This window comes from Chrysemys picta, chromosome 3 (genome assembly GCF_011386835.1).
Source record: "Chrysemys picta bellii isolate R12L10 chromosome 3, ASM1138683v2, whole genome shotgun sequence".
NCBI classification, from domain to species: domain Eukaryota; kingdom Metazoa; phylum Chordata; order Testudines; family Emydidae; genus Chrysemys; species Chrysemys picta.
Window position 1 is genome coordinate 146,812,706 of NC_088793.1, and position 17,505 is coordinate 146,830,210.

The 17,505-nt window shown below is 49.7% G+C and overlaps 1 protein-coding gene across 5 annotated transcripts in view; it reads right to left on the reverse strand.

The window, feature by feature from the left end:
* Positions 1 to 17,505, reverse strand: part of XPO5 (exportin 5) — a 36,765-nt gene that overhangs the window by 9,139 nt on the left and 10,121 nt on the right. For all 5 annotated transcript variants that reach the window (XM_008174522.4, XM_042848455.2, XM_024111054.3 and 2 more), the window contains 12 exons: positions 16,999 to 17,124; positions 16,653 to 16,743; positions 15,914 to 16,042; positions 15,021 to 15,136; positions 13,902 to 14,057; positions 13,119 to 13,160; positions 12,387 to 12,476; positions 10,395 to 10,594; positions 9,444 to 9,543; positions 8,239 to 8,420; positions 2,429 to 2,529; positions 433 to 529 (listed from right to left, as the gene is read on the reverse strand). In XM_008174522.4, coding sequence (XP_008172744.1) covers positions 433 to 529; positions 2,429 to 2,529; positions 8,239 to 8,420; positions 9,444 to 9,543; positions 10,395 to 10,594; positions 12,387 to 12,476; positions 13,119 to 13,160; positions 13,902 to 14,057; positions 15,021 to 15,136; positions 15,914 to 16,042; positions 16,653 to 16,743; positions 16,999 to 17,124 — 1,430 coding nt within the window. The remainder of the gene's footprint in view (positions 1 to 432; positions 530 to 2,428; positions 2,530 to 8,238; positions 8,421 to 9,443; positions 9,544 to 10,394; positions 10,595 to 12,386; positions 12,477 to 13,118; positions 13,161 to 13,901; positions 14,058 to 15,020; positions 15,137 to 15,913; positions 16,043 to 16,652; positions 16,744 to 16,998; positions 17,125 to 17,505) is intronic.

Sequence of the window (17,505 nt, forward strand, 5' to 3'; positions counted from 1 at the left end):
GGTTCCACTCTGGAGATGTGTTCGCCTTGTGGCTATGTAAAGCCCATAGGAAGTTTCACTATGGGATCCCTCTCTCAGGAATGTGCAGAGGGACCATCCCTGAAGTATCTAAGCACAAGCATTTCCAAGTGCTGATGTTACTAACCCTGAAATAGGACACAAGCAGCAAACTAGGTCAGGGTATTACAAGCTGACAGTGGAAGAGTTATCAGGAGACCCACCAGCCTGTGTTGCTAATCTGGCAGTTGCACTCCAGGTATGGTTGGTGGGTTACGGGAGCTCTGTGTAGTTCATCACTGCTCATGGTCACTTGGGTATTAGAAAAACCATAGTACACACACACGGAAAGCTGTGTCAGAATGCCATCCCCCCTCCCCAAGATGGTCCACTCCAGGTTACAGTGGATCAGTGACTGTGTGAGGGAGATCTTACCAATTGTCATAGAGGGTACAGAAGAAGCCCTGCATCCTTTCTAAGATGGTTTTGTAAACAGGAGAGTCATAAAGCTCCAGGAGAGGCTGAGGGAGGCCTGAGGGGAAAGAAATCCAATACATCAACCACAGACCTCAAACCATCCTACAGCACCTTCACAACAGCCCCAATTCAGCCGGGCCTGGCTGCTGGGAGAGCACCAAGCGAGGTGCTCAGCAGGATCACGTGGAACCAAGCAGTGAGGCTAGGAACCAGCCAGCCCATTTACAGCACCAATACCACACACCCAACAGAACCCCCATATCTGGACAACTGCTGACCTGGACGTACCCACTATATGCATGTGGCAGCTCTCTAAGCTTAGGGACATGCAGCAAAAGCATGTGCAACTTCCAACAGCTCCGTTAGCCCCTCTTCACTGCTCCGGATAGGCTGACAGGGCCAGCCTTTCAAAGTAGGCCAGAAGAGAACCTGCCAGTTCTGCAACCCCTCTTCCAACAGCCCCCGTGGGCTCTTTAATAGTCACCTGCTGTCCTGGGGGCTGCCCAGACTCACTGAGTGCAAGTTGTTAGCACCACGGTAGCCTCTAGAGTCCCAGCAGGGCCCCAGTAGCCTAAGTCCTGTAACACATAGGAAGAGACAGTCCCTGCCTGAAGAGCTTTCAACCTAAAGAGAGGAAGGCTTATCCCTGTTTTACAGATGGGGAGCAGAGGCACAGGAAGATGAAGTGACCTGATGAGGTCACAGTGAGTTTGAGAGAGAATCAGAAATTGAACCCTGATCTCTCAAGTTCCAGCCAGTGCCTTAATCCCAAGACCATCCTTCCCTGGTTACACAGAATACTTCATTTATTCACATGCCTGATGCATCCCAAATCTATTGGACGAGGTTCTGAAAACCTACTTATAATTAGGGCCCTACCAAATTCATGGTCCATTTTGGTCAATTTCACGGTCATAGGATTTTAAAGCTAGCTGAAATCATGAAATTTACTATTTAAATCTGAAATTTCACGGTATTGTAATTGTAGGGGTCCTGACCCAAAAAGGAGTTGTTAGGGTGGGGGGTGAGGGGGTTGCAAGATTATTGTTGGGGGGCGTTGCATTATTGTTACCCTTACTTCTGCACTGCTGCTGGTGGTGGCGCTCCTTTGGAGCTGGGCAGCTGGAGAGCAGTGGCTGCTGGCTGGGAGCCCATCTCTGAAGGCAGAGCCGTCGCCAGCAGCAGCACAGAAGTAAGGATGGGATGGTGTGGCATTGCCACTCTTATTTCTGCGCTGCTGCCTGCAGAGCTGGGCCCTCAGTCAGCAGCCACCACCCTCCGGCCACCCAGCTCTGAAGGCAGCAATGCAAAAGTAAGGGGGAGTGGTATGGTACTGCCACCCTTATTTACTTCTGGTGGAGCACCTCCTTCAGAGCTGGGCACCCAGACAACAGCTGCCGCTCTCCAGCCGCCCAGCTCTGAAGGCGGCACAGAAGTAAGAGTGGCAATACCCTAAAATAACCTTGTGATCTCCCTGCAACTCCCTTTAGGGTCAGGACCCCCAAATTTGAGAATCGCTGGTCTCCCCCATGAAATCTGTACAGAATAGAGTAAAAGCACACAAAAGGCCAGATTTCACCATCCATGACACGTTTTTCAGGGCTGTGAATTTGGTAGAGCCCTACTTATAATGACTAGAGACAAATGGCAGGGGCCAGACTTCTACTGAGGATGCCCAGATAGCAAGTTTCTGCTCCTATGGCAGGCAGTGTTACTGTGGAACAATGATCTAGTTATGGGAGCACACAGATCCAGATGTGTATACACGGAAAAATTAATGCAGCTTACGGACAGACACTCGAGTAGCTCAGTCCCTCTTTTGGGAATGAACTGCCAGGAAGCTGTGATTGCCCCCCCCAGCTGAGATAGGGAGATGGGGGTTTGTGCTACCACTCCCTGCCAGTGAACTGGGTAGGAGGGTTGATTCAGATAAAGAGGAGTTGGCTGTCTTTACCTAGGATGGCATTCTTCTCCACTTCCAGCATATCTAAAGCCTTTGCAAATGTTTCCCCCAGCTTAGCCACCATCTCTGGCATGTAGAGATTGTTGTGGGTCCTGAAAGAGAAGGGAGAGTAGTTTATAATCATGCAAGTCAAGCCCCTTTGCTGCTTTGCAGTGGGATCCTCCACCTTCAGCCCGTCAACAGCTCCTCTGTGGATGAGGAAGGTGAGACCAAGCACTTGTGCATGGGATCCCCCTTCTCCACCTGGGAAAATATCAGGGAAGCTCATCCCCCAGTGACATGGAGAGACTCCACCTCCTGTCCAGGAGTTCCCAGCTGCCCCCTCACATTCCCGTTCATCCCACCCTTTTCCAGCGCTGGCAGCAAAGACTCCCAACAATTCTCCAGTCGACACTGGCAACAGCTCATTAGCTTGGCCAGCGCGGCCAGAGAATATATTTAAAAACCCCACAGACATGAATTCTGTTTCCAGCAAGATCTTCTGCACCCAACGGCCCAGCAGAGGGAGAGGCTGTCCCCGCTCCGAAATACACACGCTGCACCTCAGGGATGGGTCACAGTCCCCAGAGTGGCAGGCGGCACTGGAGGAACTCTAGGGAGCACAACGGCCTAATATACATGTTACAAGTGGCAGTGTGGCAGAGACATGTGCCCCCTGGACAATGCATCCGGCAGGGAAGAGTTCTGCATAACCAGGATTTGGCCACTCACTGTCAGCTCTCTGTGATGGACTCCAATTCAGCCAAGGGTGGGTGGTTCTTTGCCATCCAGGCCAAAAAGGGTCCCTCACTAGCCAAAGTAATGATTCTCAGAGCTTGTCTCAGCAGGGGGTGTCTCTCTCACCTACCTCTCTCCTTTGAGACCTCAGACCTCCACTCTGGGCGTCGACAGCTGCACACAGCATAAATCCTGCAGCCAAACGGCCCAACAGCCTCCTCCAAAACTGCAATGCCATTGTACCTGCTGCTAGAGGTGATCAAGGGCAACTCAGTATCTCCCCCTAGAGCAGCGTTTCCCAAAGTGGGGTGCGCGCTCCCCTGGGGGGTGTGAAGGACTAGCTGGGGGCAGGGGGCACAGACAAGCCTCAACTGTTCTCCAGAGTCTCAACTTTCTTTTTTTTATTTTAAAATAAGTCTCTAGCTGCTATAGTCATGAAGAAAACCTTCAGAGAGATGACCCAAGTACAAAAGATGCAGCAATCTCTGCCTGAGTTTGCAGAGAGCCTGAAACAAAAACAGCTCTGAGGTGTGAACTATCCCATTCAGCTCAATGAGTGCTAACACACAGATGCCAGTGAGGTATTTTAGTTGTAACCATTATTAACTATTTCACTGTTCAAGCCATATAAAGGAGCAGAGGAAGTACATGAAGGTCTTCACAATCTACTCTGATTGACCACTCATTTTGGGTAGGCTTTTAACACCACGCAGTGGGGCAGAAAGGAGACCATGACTGGTTTTACTTCCCTGAAAGGGGACGTCGGGCTTATTTACATGAACAGCTAGTCCATGACAAGCTGAGGTGTAAATCTACCCCACAGTAGCCCACTGCACACTAATTACCCGTGTGGACCCTCCTGGCAGGCACTAAAAGTTCCCTGGTGTGCTTTGATCTAGCCCAGTTTGAAATGGGAACAGACCAAAGTGCACCACAGAACTTTTACCGCTAAACAGCAGAGGTCGCACAGACATTTAGTGCGTGGCAGACTACTGCGGGCGAGATTTACACCAGTGCTTACTGCAAATGATAGAAAAGCGTTCAGCTTGCAAAAAAAATTGGGAAATGCTGCCTTACAGGCTCAGAGCGCGCTACGTACCCCTGTCGGAGGTTTACACAGAACCACTTATGCAGTGCCACGTGGCACAACCAGCCAAAGGAGCTTCATCATCTTTAAACAGTCACCTTGTGTGTGTCTCCAGCCTGTTTCATGCTAATAACAGCTGGAGCAAAGGGATGTGGTTGGATGCTGATTAAGCCACGTTGCAGCATTCCAAACTCAGGATTATGGAGCTGGCGGTTAGTCCTCCAGCAGGGCAGGTTTGGAACATTATGTTCTGAACAAAGAGGTTGTCTGGACAGTCCTGTGAGGATCAGAGAATCACATCTTGCAGGTCTCTGTCTTGGGTCCTATCTTAGAACATTTTCTTAAATTGGTAGTAGAGTTGCATGAGCCATTGAGTTTAATGTCAGAAGAGATCACAAAATCATCTAGTCTGACCTCCGCTATATCACAGGCAGAGGCACAAGCAGATGCTCAGTCATATAAAGGTCAAATCTCCCCTGGCTAATGGCTCAGCAAAGCTACAGCAGTAACTGAGGTTACACGAGGGGCTGATCTGCTGCTCCTCATGAAAGCACAGCCACCATGCATGGTGGAATTCAGCCACTGTGTACGGCAAGATCAACACACTCAGCCCTACTTGTGACCAATGAGCATAATCGAGGGGGCAAAGAGGCCTTTAGGGAATTCAGCACCGAAGAAAAAACAGAAAATGGCATTCCCAATAGATATATTTATAATACAGGAAAGACCCAGGGAAAGGATATGGCAGGGCATGGGGGCCGTGTTTTTAGAGAAACAGTTATAGCTCCGCTCAACAGGCAGGAAGTGTCTCCTGTGCTGAGACTAAATCTTCTGGGCCAGAGGATGGACCTTTCAGAGCCTCCCAGAAGTCCATATTGGAAAAAAGGGAGTTCCCCAGAGCATATTATATATATCTGTACACCTGATCCACCATGGACACTGATGCTGTGTAAAAGCAGTATCTTGTCAAGATGGATTCAGAAAGAGCCCTGTGGTTGTGCAGGGCACATGATAAGCCTGTTTCTAATGCAACAGGAACAGATCCCAGGTATAAAAGATGCTGGGTGAGTCAGTCTGTGCAGCTGCTGAGTTCAGGAAACTCCCCTTTCTCCAAAGGCAGAGATCGTGTCCAAGGCCAGGGGGCACCATTATTCAGGCTCAAACCCAGGCAGGAAATAAAGTTAACCAGAAGCCAAAAGCAGATGGATAAACTGAAATATCAGAGGACAAGGGAAACGATTGGCAGACAAGCTGCAAGCGACAAGTAATTAATGGAGCAATTTCAAGCCCATTCAACAAATATTCACACAACCACCAAAACAGCGAAAGGCAAGTTAGGTCAGGCACAAAAGAACTTGGCCAGCTGAGGTTACATTACACTATCTATAACCCTCAACATGCACTTGGACTGCCTCAGAGGAGTTACCTATTTAGCGTATCAGCTCACTGGCCATCTCCCTAAGGGCATAGCCAAGACTGAGGAGCTATTCCACACATTACTTACCTTAGCGCAGACCTTGTGACTATTGTGTGTTTTCACAGCCTCTACTCCCATACATGGCACAAAGGACGAGGCAAGACACCCAGAGAGGAGCGTAAACAACCATTTACACTGGAGAACAGTTCTGCTTCGAAGGAGCTTCTTTACTTACAGTTCAACTCAGCTGCTCAGGAGAATTTGTGTGGCTGCCTCCTACTGATCCAGTCGCTCTCAAGTCAGCCAATGCATCCTGCAAGAGTTCCCAGCCCCTAGCATAAGCCCTTTCTCCTCAGTGCCACATTAACCATGCAGGAGCTGGCTCCTTCACCCAGATAGCACCGTGCCAATAGGCCAACTATGAGCAATGATTGATCCCAACAATAAGGCAGCTATTGTCCCGATCCTGCAATCACCACTCCAGGCAGCCACGCTTTGCCCTTGCACTGTACCTCCCCACACAAGTCTTCTCCAGACCTCACAGCCCCTCATACCGTCCACATTAACAGGTACCCTAGGAGACGAGTGCAGGGGAAATACACACTGGGAGAGCAGAAACAACTCCAGAGAGAAACACAACACAAACTCTACCCTTTCCTGGCAGCTCCAATGCTGCTTATATATAAATTTTGCAAATCTAGAGCAATCACAGAGAAATCCCTGCATCCTGCAGGCTGGGGCAGCCATACCAAGTTGGACCTCACCTCCCGAGCTCAGCAAAGTAAGGTGCAAGGCAGGAGGCTGGTCACTTTCAATATCTCAACCATTCAGTTCTCCCAGGTGCAGCACCAGCCCTGAGAACTCCATTGGGAAAGGGAGGGGGCCTTCGAGGATCAAGTGCAAGCCACTGCAACACGTTACAATCTACTTCTCAGACATGCCTAAAACCGGTGGTCCCATCAGTATGTGGCAGAAAAGTCTTAACGGTAACACTGGTGCATCACCCCAGGAAACGGCATAGGAGCCACTTCCACACGCTGGAGAAGGAGCACTAGCAACAGAGCATAGTCTGCGCAAGTCCTGGAGCTTCTGCTTCTTTAGAAGCAGTACAATGGGAGTTTGCTGACATACAAGGGTGGAATTTAGTTTCCTAGGCTTGTCACGCAGGTATCCTAAAGCCTTTACTAAGTACGAGCCTGGCACTGGCAGTGCAACGACTGTAAAGGTAAACAGCTCACTCGGCCTCGGCCACCAACCCTGCTCAAGGAGTGGGAATGCTCACTTGGACCCTGGTTTGCTGGATTTCAGAGCCGTGATGCCATATAAACAAACAATGACAAAGTGCTCAGCACCCAGGAAACTCTGCATGAGTCTGTCTCTGCCCAGAGAGCTCACAACCTGCACAAAGAACGGACCCAGGGGATCTTCCACCTTCACGAGTAAAGGGCAAATCTCATCCCTGCTGCATCAATAGCAACTGGATAGCTCAACACTGACAATGGGCTAACGTGCCCAGCCTACGCCTTGTAAAGAGGAATTTGCTTGAGTGGGCCAAGACTGTATGCACCTACCCCTCCCCCCCTTCACAATGGCAGCAGCACTGTCCTGATTTGGGCAGTGACTCATTTTTTAAGAACCTGGCTAGACAGTGCCCTACATGGACCTCCCCCGCCCTAGAGCTGAGTGCTGAAAAGCTATGTGGTGATTAAACACGATTCCCACCTGCCAACCCCACCCAGCTCCAGAAGGGGGGGGAGAACTGCCTCATACACCACACACATCACTGGCCAGCGCGAGGCTGAGAGCCAGCCCCAAGCCCAGCAATGCCTCTCTGTCGGCAGTCACCGAGAATCCACCAAGGGGTAGCTCAGAGAGCTGTTACTCTCCTAACACTGCATCACCAGGTGAGGGAACGGCACAATTCAAAACAACTCCTCCCACCCCAACCTGAACCACCTTCGTCTCACCTCCACCCTGGCCAAGCTGCAGACACACGATGCAGACTCCCAGCGGGTACACCGAGAGGCGGCACTGCAGGGCACAGAAAGAGCCTTAGCGTGAGCCCCCATTGGTTTCAATGGCAGATCATGCTTCAGGCAGCCAGAATTCACATTCAGCGGTCAAAGAAGCTCAACTTAGTACTGAAGAGAGACCAAAGCAAACTCCCACTGGACGCCAGGAGAGCAGGCCCTGCTCTGGTGGTGACTGGAGAGGTGGCCTGGTGGGGGCTGAAGGCAGAGCAGAGATGTTAGTTGAGAAATACTTGGTTAGTCAGGGAGGCAGCTTTAGGTTGGACACATTTCCAGATGGAAGTGGAGGTGGGGGAGGCAACCCCAGCCTGAGCTCCCATTGGCTTCAATGGACTCTCATGGGCCAGGGCTGTGAGTGTGAAGAAGGCTCACTTTCCCCAGGCCCATTCCCCACTGAGAACAGTCGGGAACAGCACTGGTGCAGGTGCCCAAGCCTGTGCTCCCGTTGGCTTCAATGGGAGAACACGCTCAGAGCACACAACATTCATTGCAGGTTCACGTCAAGAGACTGTTTAGTCAGCATAACTGGTGTCACGTCAACTCGACCCACCTTATGAGAGCGAGCAAGTTGTCGAGAAGTTTCAGGACCTGCTCAGTGCAGGGGTTACGGTAGATCGGATTGCCGCTGGGCATGCACCCGATCACAAATCCTCCGGCCTTAGCCTCTTCCAGGGTAGTGGGCCAACGAGCCCGTTTCACAACTCCCAGAATGGTGTACACGCAAAAGCTTATCTACAGCAAAACAAAAGACATGGAGAGAACTCTTCTTAGCAAGGGCGCAAGCAAAAGCAACAGAAGGCCAGAGAGAACCCTCTCCCCCTGGCCCTTCTCCTGGGGTGGCACTCCACTTGCCCTACCCTGAGGGCAGGCTGCCTCGGGGGAACGTGCCCATGAGAAGATCTCCCACACTATCCTGATACCTTCCAGGGTTTGCAATAACCCCTTGACATGCAGGAATAGCACAGGAGCTTATTACTGGACACAGTGTCAATGCAGAAGGTCTCGCTGGGTCCAAATGACCACGTGGGGCACCCTCTAAAAGGAAACATTTAAGTCATCACTGTCTCATCTCCCCGCACGCATCATGGACCAACCAGAAACTCCATGTTCCTGCAACTGCCTAAAACTGCATTAGCGTCTGTCACAAGCAGAGTCCTACCATCGGCATTGCTACATCTGCCACAACCCTGAAGACAGCAACTACCAGTTTGCAGCGAGGACATCCTGCAGCTAGCAGCTCATACACCACGGTTCCCGGTGAGTATTTGAGTTACACTCCACGCCACGCAGCCTGTCTCATGCTTTCCAGAATGCTTCACTTGGGAATCACAATTCACTGCGCCACATTACCCAAAACATCCAGCCTTAACCCAACTGCATCCACAAAACAGACTGCTCCAAACAGAGCCTGAGCTATGCCAGGCACAAAGGCTTATGAACTATCGCATGAGGAATACAGCAAGCCTCCTGCCTTGCAGGGTTACAGGATTCTATATATCACACAGGGATGGGGGAATGGGAGACATGATCCTGCTTCTCTTACGTGACCCATGTCCACTGAGCTAGAGTCAGAAGCCATCCGCCATTCTGCAGTGTGAACGACGTAGTGATCTGGGTCCAACAAAAGGCGCATGTTTAGGACAGGTCTTGCACAAGGCCCTATTCAAGAGGCAGAATAGGTGAGCACGTGTAGAAGGCAGAGGAATTACTTGCCACTCTCCAAAGACCGAGCCTCCCCAGGTAATGGATACTCACTCTGGAGCGGTTCAGGCCACTGGGATCTTCTAAGACGGGATCAGCGATTTTGTTGTCAGCACCCACGTAGGAGATGAAAGCTTCAGGATCTGATAGGACTCTGAGGGGCAGAAACAAGCAAGCCTGGGATTATCAAAAGCACTGAGGACCTTTAAGCAGAGTCTGGCACCTGCAATAAATGCTGTCCCAGCACAGAGAGTCAAAAGTCCTATTCATCACTATCAGTCAATTCATCTTAAAGATGAACTCAAGGTGACTGCCCTGAACAACTGTGCTTAGCTTCCCCTTTCAGTTTAATGAAACTGACCCCCTCACTGTACACAAGGCCTCATCAATGCCAAGTAACCTGAGATCCCAGGCTGGTGGGACAGGCTGAGCTGAAGTCTGCTTCTCCGCATGGAGCTCTGCTGACTTGGCCCAGAATTGCAGAAGCCAGCCAACAAACCCTGCTCCGAATATTCCCATGCACAGTCCACCTGCAGCCCAGCACCTCTTTCAATTCAGTTCAGAAATATTCCAGAGAAGCCCTTTTGCACCTTTCAAAGCTCAGTAATTCTGCTTCTAGCTGCTGCGTAGCAGCTTTCCCAGGTGTTGGCAGAGGACAGCAGCTCTGCACACATGGCTTCTCCCGGAGGTCAGTGAAGGGGGTATTTTGACTCTCCTTTTTGCCAGAGGTTTGGAGAGTGCTGTGGCCCCATACCCCCTCCCAGCATGTGCTGTTTAGATATACTCCACGCCAAGCAGCTTTTCCACCTCCTGGGTTATTAGCAGGGACTCAAAGCATGGACAAATTTCTTAAGAGTGCAGAGGGCTTGTGGCTAGCAAACACAGGAGGCACAAAGCAATGCTCCTCTGGTGCACACATTCTCTAGAGGGAGGCACATACTAGCCCCCAGAATCTCTGCACCATCTTCAGCTCTAGCTCAGGAATGGTTAATGTGGACCCTGTACCTCTGCATCTCTTCAGAGAGCCACAGGTTGGCAACAGGAGACATGAGCTCCTCCAGGAAAACCTTCTGCCGCTGGTAGTCCTTGAACTGGTTGCTGATGAGGACCAGAGCCTCCATGAGAGCGCACTTCTCCATCTGCGTCAGGAGCAGCTCATTGGACAGCAGCTGCTTCACGTGGTTATACAGCATCTCAAAGTTAGGCTGGAACAAAGACCCAAGCAGGACATTGTCACTCACCCCCTGACTGGATCTGCTGCACTCACTTTTGGGGGGTAGAGAGACTGGTATGTATTGTATTCCCACACACAAGATGCAGTCCCTCTCAAGGGCTCATCTCCCTTGCCCTGATCTTTCCAGCCTCTTCCTTAAGCCTGGCAGAGACTTGTTTCTACCCTGCTCCTCTATCTCCCTTCCTCCCACTAGGTACTCCAATGATCTCCATTGTCCATGGCAAATAATGTTTGAGATCAGGGTAGACACTGCTGCCTCAGCCAGCTGCACCATCACAGCGTGGTCTAAACCCCAAACTGCTCTAGTCCTTCATGGATGGCAAGGAAGTCAGCTGGTCTCTAGGCACTCAAATATCAGAGTTCAGGACTTTACATCTCTCCGCTCCCACGCTTGAGAGTCTAACCAAGAAAACCTGATTGTCCAAGCTAATGGTCTATCCTCACTGCAGTGGTTCAGTTTTCGCTTGCCTAGTCTACTCATACGTCAAGCGTCAAGGAACAAGCATAGAAGCTTGTACAAGCATCAAGGAGCATTCATTACCTTTGGGATGGATGATGACAAACCCACTCTTTCTTGGCAGCTGTACTGAAATACAAGCTGGAATCCTAAACGACCCCAATTAGCACCTTCAAAGCAGCAGCTTGTGTTTTGCCACAACATGGAGACTAATCTGTAGCCACAAAGTGAGTGACAGCTGCTACGCCTCCAGCAACCGAAGGGATCCTCAAGAGGAGCAGAATGCCATCCATTATCCTTCAGGCCTCAACAGTTCCCTTCCTTAAACAGGTTGACAACACAATGTCCCTCTAACTACAGCTCCCCGGTACCCTAGCAATCAAATACCAGTGCTGCTGGAGCCAAGAGCCCAAACAGTTTGTGGGCTTGCTGATTTAGCAAAGCTAGTAGAAGAGACTGACCTAGTGGGATCAAGCAGAAAGAGCGACCAGTATTTATATTCTCTTCCACTCCCCCTAGACTAATCCAGAAAGCCAATATCCTCCCCAGCTCCTTGACCTCACTTCTCCTGACCCACTTCTGATGCAAAAATCTAAGAGATCAGCCAGGGCGAATAGCTTCAACTAAGGGGACAACTGATATTACAATACATAAAATATAACAAATGTGCCTATAAAATGGTTATAGGCTTGTATATTCCCTTCCCCCACTTCAGAGATGTTGATCAGCATCTTGGATTGTAAATTGTGGGGCAGGGTCTGTGCCTTGCTATAGATCTGTACTGGGCCAAACACAACAGGCTCCAGGTCCTGATCAGGGCCTCTAGGTCAGGGGTTCTCAAACTGGGGGTCGGCACCCCTCAAGGGGTCACAAGGTTATTACATGGGGGGTCGTGAGCTGTCAGCCTCCACCCCAAGCCCTGCTTTGCCTCCAGTATTTATAATGGTGTTAAATATATTAAAAAGTGTTTTAATTTATAGGGGGGGGGGTGTCGCACTCAGAGGCTTGCTATGTAAAAGGGGTCACCAATAAAAAAGTTTGAGAGCCACTGCTCTAGGTGCTACTGCAATATATTTAAAAATAAATAAAAAGTCAGTATCACTCGAGTGTTGAGAAAGAGAATAAGCCGCTTGGCTTTCTGTGCAGCAGAAATATCTCTGCTCTACAGTCAAATCCGAGTAAAAACAGGCAGAGTCTCCCTGGAAAAAAAAAGAGATTGACACAGAGGAACTGAAGGTTCCCAATCCCCAGAAATGCAGCTGAAGATGGGGCAGTGGCGCCCTGGAACAGAATTGCATGTACATACCAGGACAAGCTGAGGGTAGTCCCGACACATCTTTATGATCGAGGAGCATGCATGTCTTCTCACATTCTTCACTGCCCGAGTTCTTGGGGCCTGGACCAACAAAATTCAGGGTCAAGCTACAAAACCCAGACAGACCCAAGGCCTCCCCATTAGCCAAATCCATTAATGTAATTTTCTGAGCTGTGGAGACCAGGGGAAACTGACACTTCAACTCCTGCATTCCAAGAGTCCAGTTAACGGCCAATTCCCAGAGGAGTCACTGCAAGCCCAAGCCTCTGGGCTCCAATTCAATTCCTGGGATGAGAATGCAACTGATTTTTATCTACTGCGTTACGGTTCCCAGCATGCACCCAGGGGTAGCAGCCATACCAACACCAATCACAGCCACACACATGCCAACCACTGAAGGGGATGCGTGGTGGCTAGTGCGTGAAATTCACTCCCAAGTAGAGGTCTGCTGCACAAATACCCAAATAGCTATATCCTGGACTGTTTCGTGGGGGTGAATTTCACCCTAAATGCCTCCCAAGCTTCCATCTGCCAAGGCTTATTGGCTTAGACCACGAAGAAGGGATTTAAGTGTCTAGGTATCCCCTTCTCAAGGACAGATCTGATTGAGAAGTTAGTTGCAGCGCAACTTTAGACCTGGTCTCAGGCATCAATATGCTCCTCAAAGAGGGCACACCTGATGCAAGTACTATAGCATACTATGGCCAAGGAGTATGGACTTACCTTACTCTCTTCTATAACTTCAAAAGTGACGGCGGTGAATAGCTGTGGGACAAGGGAAGAGTCAGTCAATCGCCAATATCTGGCATTCATTCTGGAACACTAGGCACAGGCTATTGGTGTGACTTCACCAAGCCAGTGGAAACACCTTTATTCAGGAAGGGTATGAGTTCCCAGTGCACTCAGGCCATGATATAAGAGAAGACTTTTATTGAGATAGAGTGTGTCATTTAGTGGTTGAAGTCCAGTACTGGAAATCACGAAATCCAGGTTATATGACTCCTCCACTGATTCCCTGTCTTTGGGCAAATTACTTCATTGCAGTGCCTCAGTTTTAATCCCATTTCTAACAGGAGGGATCATTCCTCTCCTAGGGGTCTCATGAGGATTAGTTAAAATATGTAAGGGCCATGTGGTACCAATACTCCACTCAGGCTATCTGGTCAAAGGGTAATCTACAACAGTGGCTCTCAACCTTCCCAGACTACTGTACCCGCTTCAGCAGTCTGATTGGTCTTGTGTAGCCCAAGTTTCACCTCATTTAAAAACTACTTGCTTACAAAACATAAAAATACAAAAAAGTGTCACAACACACTAGTACTGAAAAATTGCTTACTTTCTCATTTTGTCTGTAAGAAATTGTAGTTTGTACTGACTTTGCTAGTGCTTTGTATGTAGCCTGTTGTAAAACTAGGCAAATATGTAAATGAGTTGACGTACCTCCTGGAAGACCTCTCCGTATTCCCATACCCTTGGTTGTCAACCACTGGTCTACAGGACACCTACCTTGGAGAGGACTTGGGGTAGATACTCTGGCCTGTAGGTGACAAACGGGAAGAGTGCAGAGACATTGGTGAGTACACAGGACAAGATGAGAGGATCCTTTGTTTCAAAGTTCAGGACAAGCTGCAGCAGCTCTATGCCATCATTCACTGGGATCTCCTGCAAGAAGAAAAGGGGAGGGGGGAAAAGGAAAGAAAGCAACAGTCAGAGATGTGACATGTAGCCAACACTCCAATGTCTCCTCCCATGGCCTGGCCAGGGAGCTGCTGTGTAGAACAGCACCTTTGGGTGAAGTCATCCCAAAGTGGGTTAAAAGCAGCAAAGCTCATTTTAACCTATGCGCACGTTATGTGCAATTGCTGTTGCAAGAAAGAGGGAACAGACAGCATCACCATCTCTACGGATGTCTGGAAACAACCAGAGGTTCCAACTCTTACTGCCTGTCTACGGTGTCCACTTCCTCCCACCTCTTCCCTAGCTCTCCTTTTGCCTCCTGGCTAACAAGTTTCAGGCTTACCCAGCCAGCACAAAACAACCCTTGCAATTCTTTGCTGTGACCAGAATGACATGCCCAAGCAGCCCAATCCTGATTAAAAACTGGCCAGACCCTAAATGGCAAATAAAGATAGTGCACTGTGCTTGTGATTTTCCAGCTAATGCACTGCAAATGGCAGAGAGAAGCTGCATTTTTCTCATCTTTTGCTGTTCAATTCTCTTTTCCACTGTGTGCGCAAGTTTGGCTTGAAAAACACAAGCTGATTTGAACAAAACCTGAGAGCTACCACTTAAAACAGACTCTTTCTCCCAACAATAGTGGCTGCTCTAAAGAGATCACCTGGGACCCTAATCACTGCACTGGCTCCTCACTGAATAGCGTCCAGCTCCAAAGCACTTTTATGATGTTCAAAGCCCACCATGGAACTGGCCCTACCTACCAAAAAGATCACCATTCCCCAATGCAACTATGACCTCCCCTGACAGCTGGAGTTTCAGCACTATTGTATTTTGTTGCTGCAAGCTAGCATTTTTGCGACCTATTATCTGAAAGGCAATGCAGCCAGCAAACTCCCATGTCAACCCGATGCATAGAAACCAGGCAAACAGCAGTTAGAGGGTATGTACTTCCTTATCCAGTGTCCGGAACATCTGACTGATGACACTCTCCGAGAAGAAGGTCATAGCATCCCACTGTACAAAGGAAGGAGAGAAGATGGAGCAGAGACCTTCCCCAGTCTTCGCTGTGAATGGAGAGAAGAGAAGAGAAAATTGGAGCACCTGTGACACTGGAGAAGTCTAGCTTCCCCTTTCCTCCCAAGCATAATGCCAGCTTGGAAAGTCCTCTGCAAAGTCCCTCAGGGAAACCTTGCTGGACATTTGAACCACCCACTCATGAGTGCTCCTATCCTTTCCCTCTATTCCCTTTGCCACTAGGGAGAAGGTTTCTGGCAGGCAAGCATGGGAGGTAGGTACTAAATGGTGTCCAAAGGCTGTTTGCTTTGTCATTGAGGTGGAGGCTCCTGGATCACAAACAACATCCCTGAGATATAAGAGGAAGTGATTCCAACAAACCACAGCAGAAGGGAAAACAAAGGAAGGGTCTCACTTAAATGGGATTTTAAAGGCAGCAAGTGGCCTGTGTGGAGGAGGAGCAATGTGAGTGACAAAGCCATTTGCGAGGCAGATACGTTTGGATTTCTCAGGACAAAGATTGGCCTCACTTTACAGGAAGGACAAATCCAGTTAAGTCTGGCCTTTCGGTTTGAAATTGTTTTCATGGGAAAGATACAAGTGAGAGGAACTGGGGGAAGGAAGGCGCTTTCCTGTCAGTCAAAAGCTCTGGAGCAGTGGCTGTTTAAGTAGGCAGCGAGGGATTTTTCCTGCAGAGACCTTGGAAAGCCTGACTTGGAACCTGGTTGATTTTAAGAGGTGTGGCTTCAAAAGACACACACAGAAGCTCGTTTTGGCTCCAGCAGGAGGCTGAGCCTCTCGTCTCTCCTGCTTTTCAGGCAACTTACAGTTCATGGGTCCAATATCAACAGGAGCTGCCAGCTGGTACTTCAGCCACTCCCCAGCCATCTGGAAGCCAGTCCTTGGGTCCAGGCGACACGCCATCCTCATGACCTCTCCCTGCTGGGCACGGAAAGCTGCCAAGGGAATTGGATATGAGGAGTCAGGTTCAGATATTGGAAATGGCTCCCCTTCAGTGTCGCTCTTCACCTTTCCACAGCTGGGAACATCTGCGGCTGCTACTTTGGCAGCGGAGTTCTGCAGAGCGAGCTCAAATACCCTGGTAGTAGACTAGCTTGTAGTACAGCACGGGAGCCTTCCAGCTTTGCTTTGAGAAATAAGATTAAATTCTTTAGCTAAACTCTCTTTTTAGGATCCTTGCCTCCAGGTCTGGTTCCTGTCCAAGTCCTGGAGTACAGCGAGTTTCATTCCCCTTGCTACCCCGGATGACCGACTGAGGAAGCATATACCTCAGACACTGAGTAATGCAGGCTCAGCAAATCTTAGTTGCCAAGAGGAAACCGAACTGAATGCCTGGGCTGCCATAGGAGAATGCCAAGAAGTTCATGAGGCACAAGGCAAGCGGGAGAGCTGGAGCAGCAATGTGAGCAATTGAAGCTCATTGCTGAGCTGAGAGGGTGGGCGCTAAGCTAGGCCAGGAGCCACCAGCCCTGTGAGAGCGAGGGGAAGCCTGCAAACCTCAGACAGAGGTAGCAGGCCTTGCTGGGAGGCCCGTGGAGGACTTACAGTTGAAGAAGGCATTGAAGTCCTCATCACTGTCGAAGTCAAAGCGAGAGTATTCACAACTGGGGCTGTCTGTTTTAGAGGGGAAGCCCACCTGGAAATAGAAGGGATGTGGTGAGGGAGGGAGTGGTGCAATCACCCACCTCTGCCTGAGCACCAGCTCCAAGGGGACTCACACTAGGGGAAGAGCTGAAGAACTGTAATCTTCAGGAAAGGACTGCTACCTTGCAGCCTGGAGATGACACTCTACACTGCTGTGTCAAAAACCCAGCTTCTCCACTGTTACCACTATGAAACATTCACCGAGGCACCACCAGCTCACACCCAGCAGAACAGATCTCCTCCATACCTTCACTAGGTTAGTCATAGATGCACGAAGGTACTTTGGGATCATAGCCAACAGCAGAGGGTCACGGGACAGGATTTCATGTCGAAAGAGGGCTCCCCAGGTGATCTGAGTGGAAGAGCGCAGGAACTGGTGGGAAAAGAAGAAAGAACAAAAGTTTCAACAGGGTTGTACTCTCTGGTGTAGAAGCTTGAACCTTTGTGCTAAAAGGGGAATGGCAAGCTACAATGACTCCCTAATTCAAGCCACGCACTTTCCAGGCCCAGCCAAAACTGCCAAGCTACTCTGGCAAATGGGAAAGAGTCTCCAACCAAGCAAATATCAGGGTTTGCTCCAGTCTCTGACCCCTGTGCTCTCCATGCTGTGTGGGCTTTACAGGACACTGGATGGCAGTGCAGCACCGACCACATCGCCTTCCACATCCTCAGAGGAGAAAATGGTTGAAAAATGGCAGGTGGCTCTCGAAAACATAACAGACATGAGCTGATTTCCTCTGCAGCAGGAGTGACA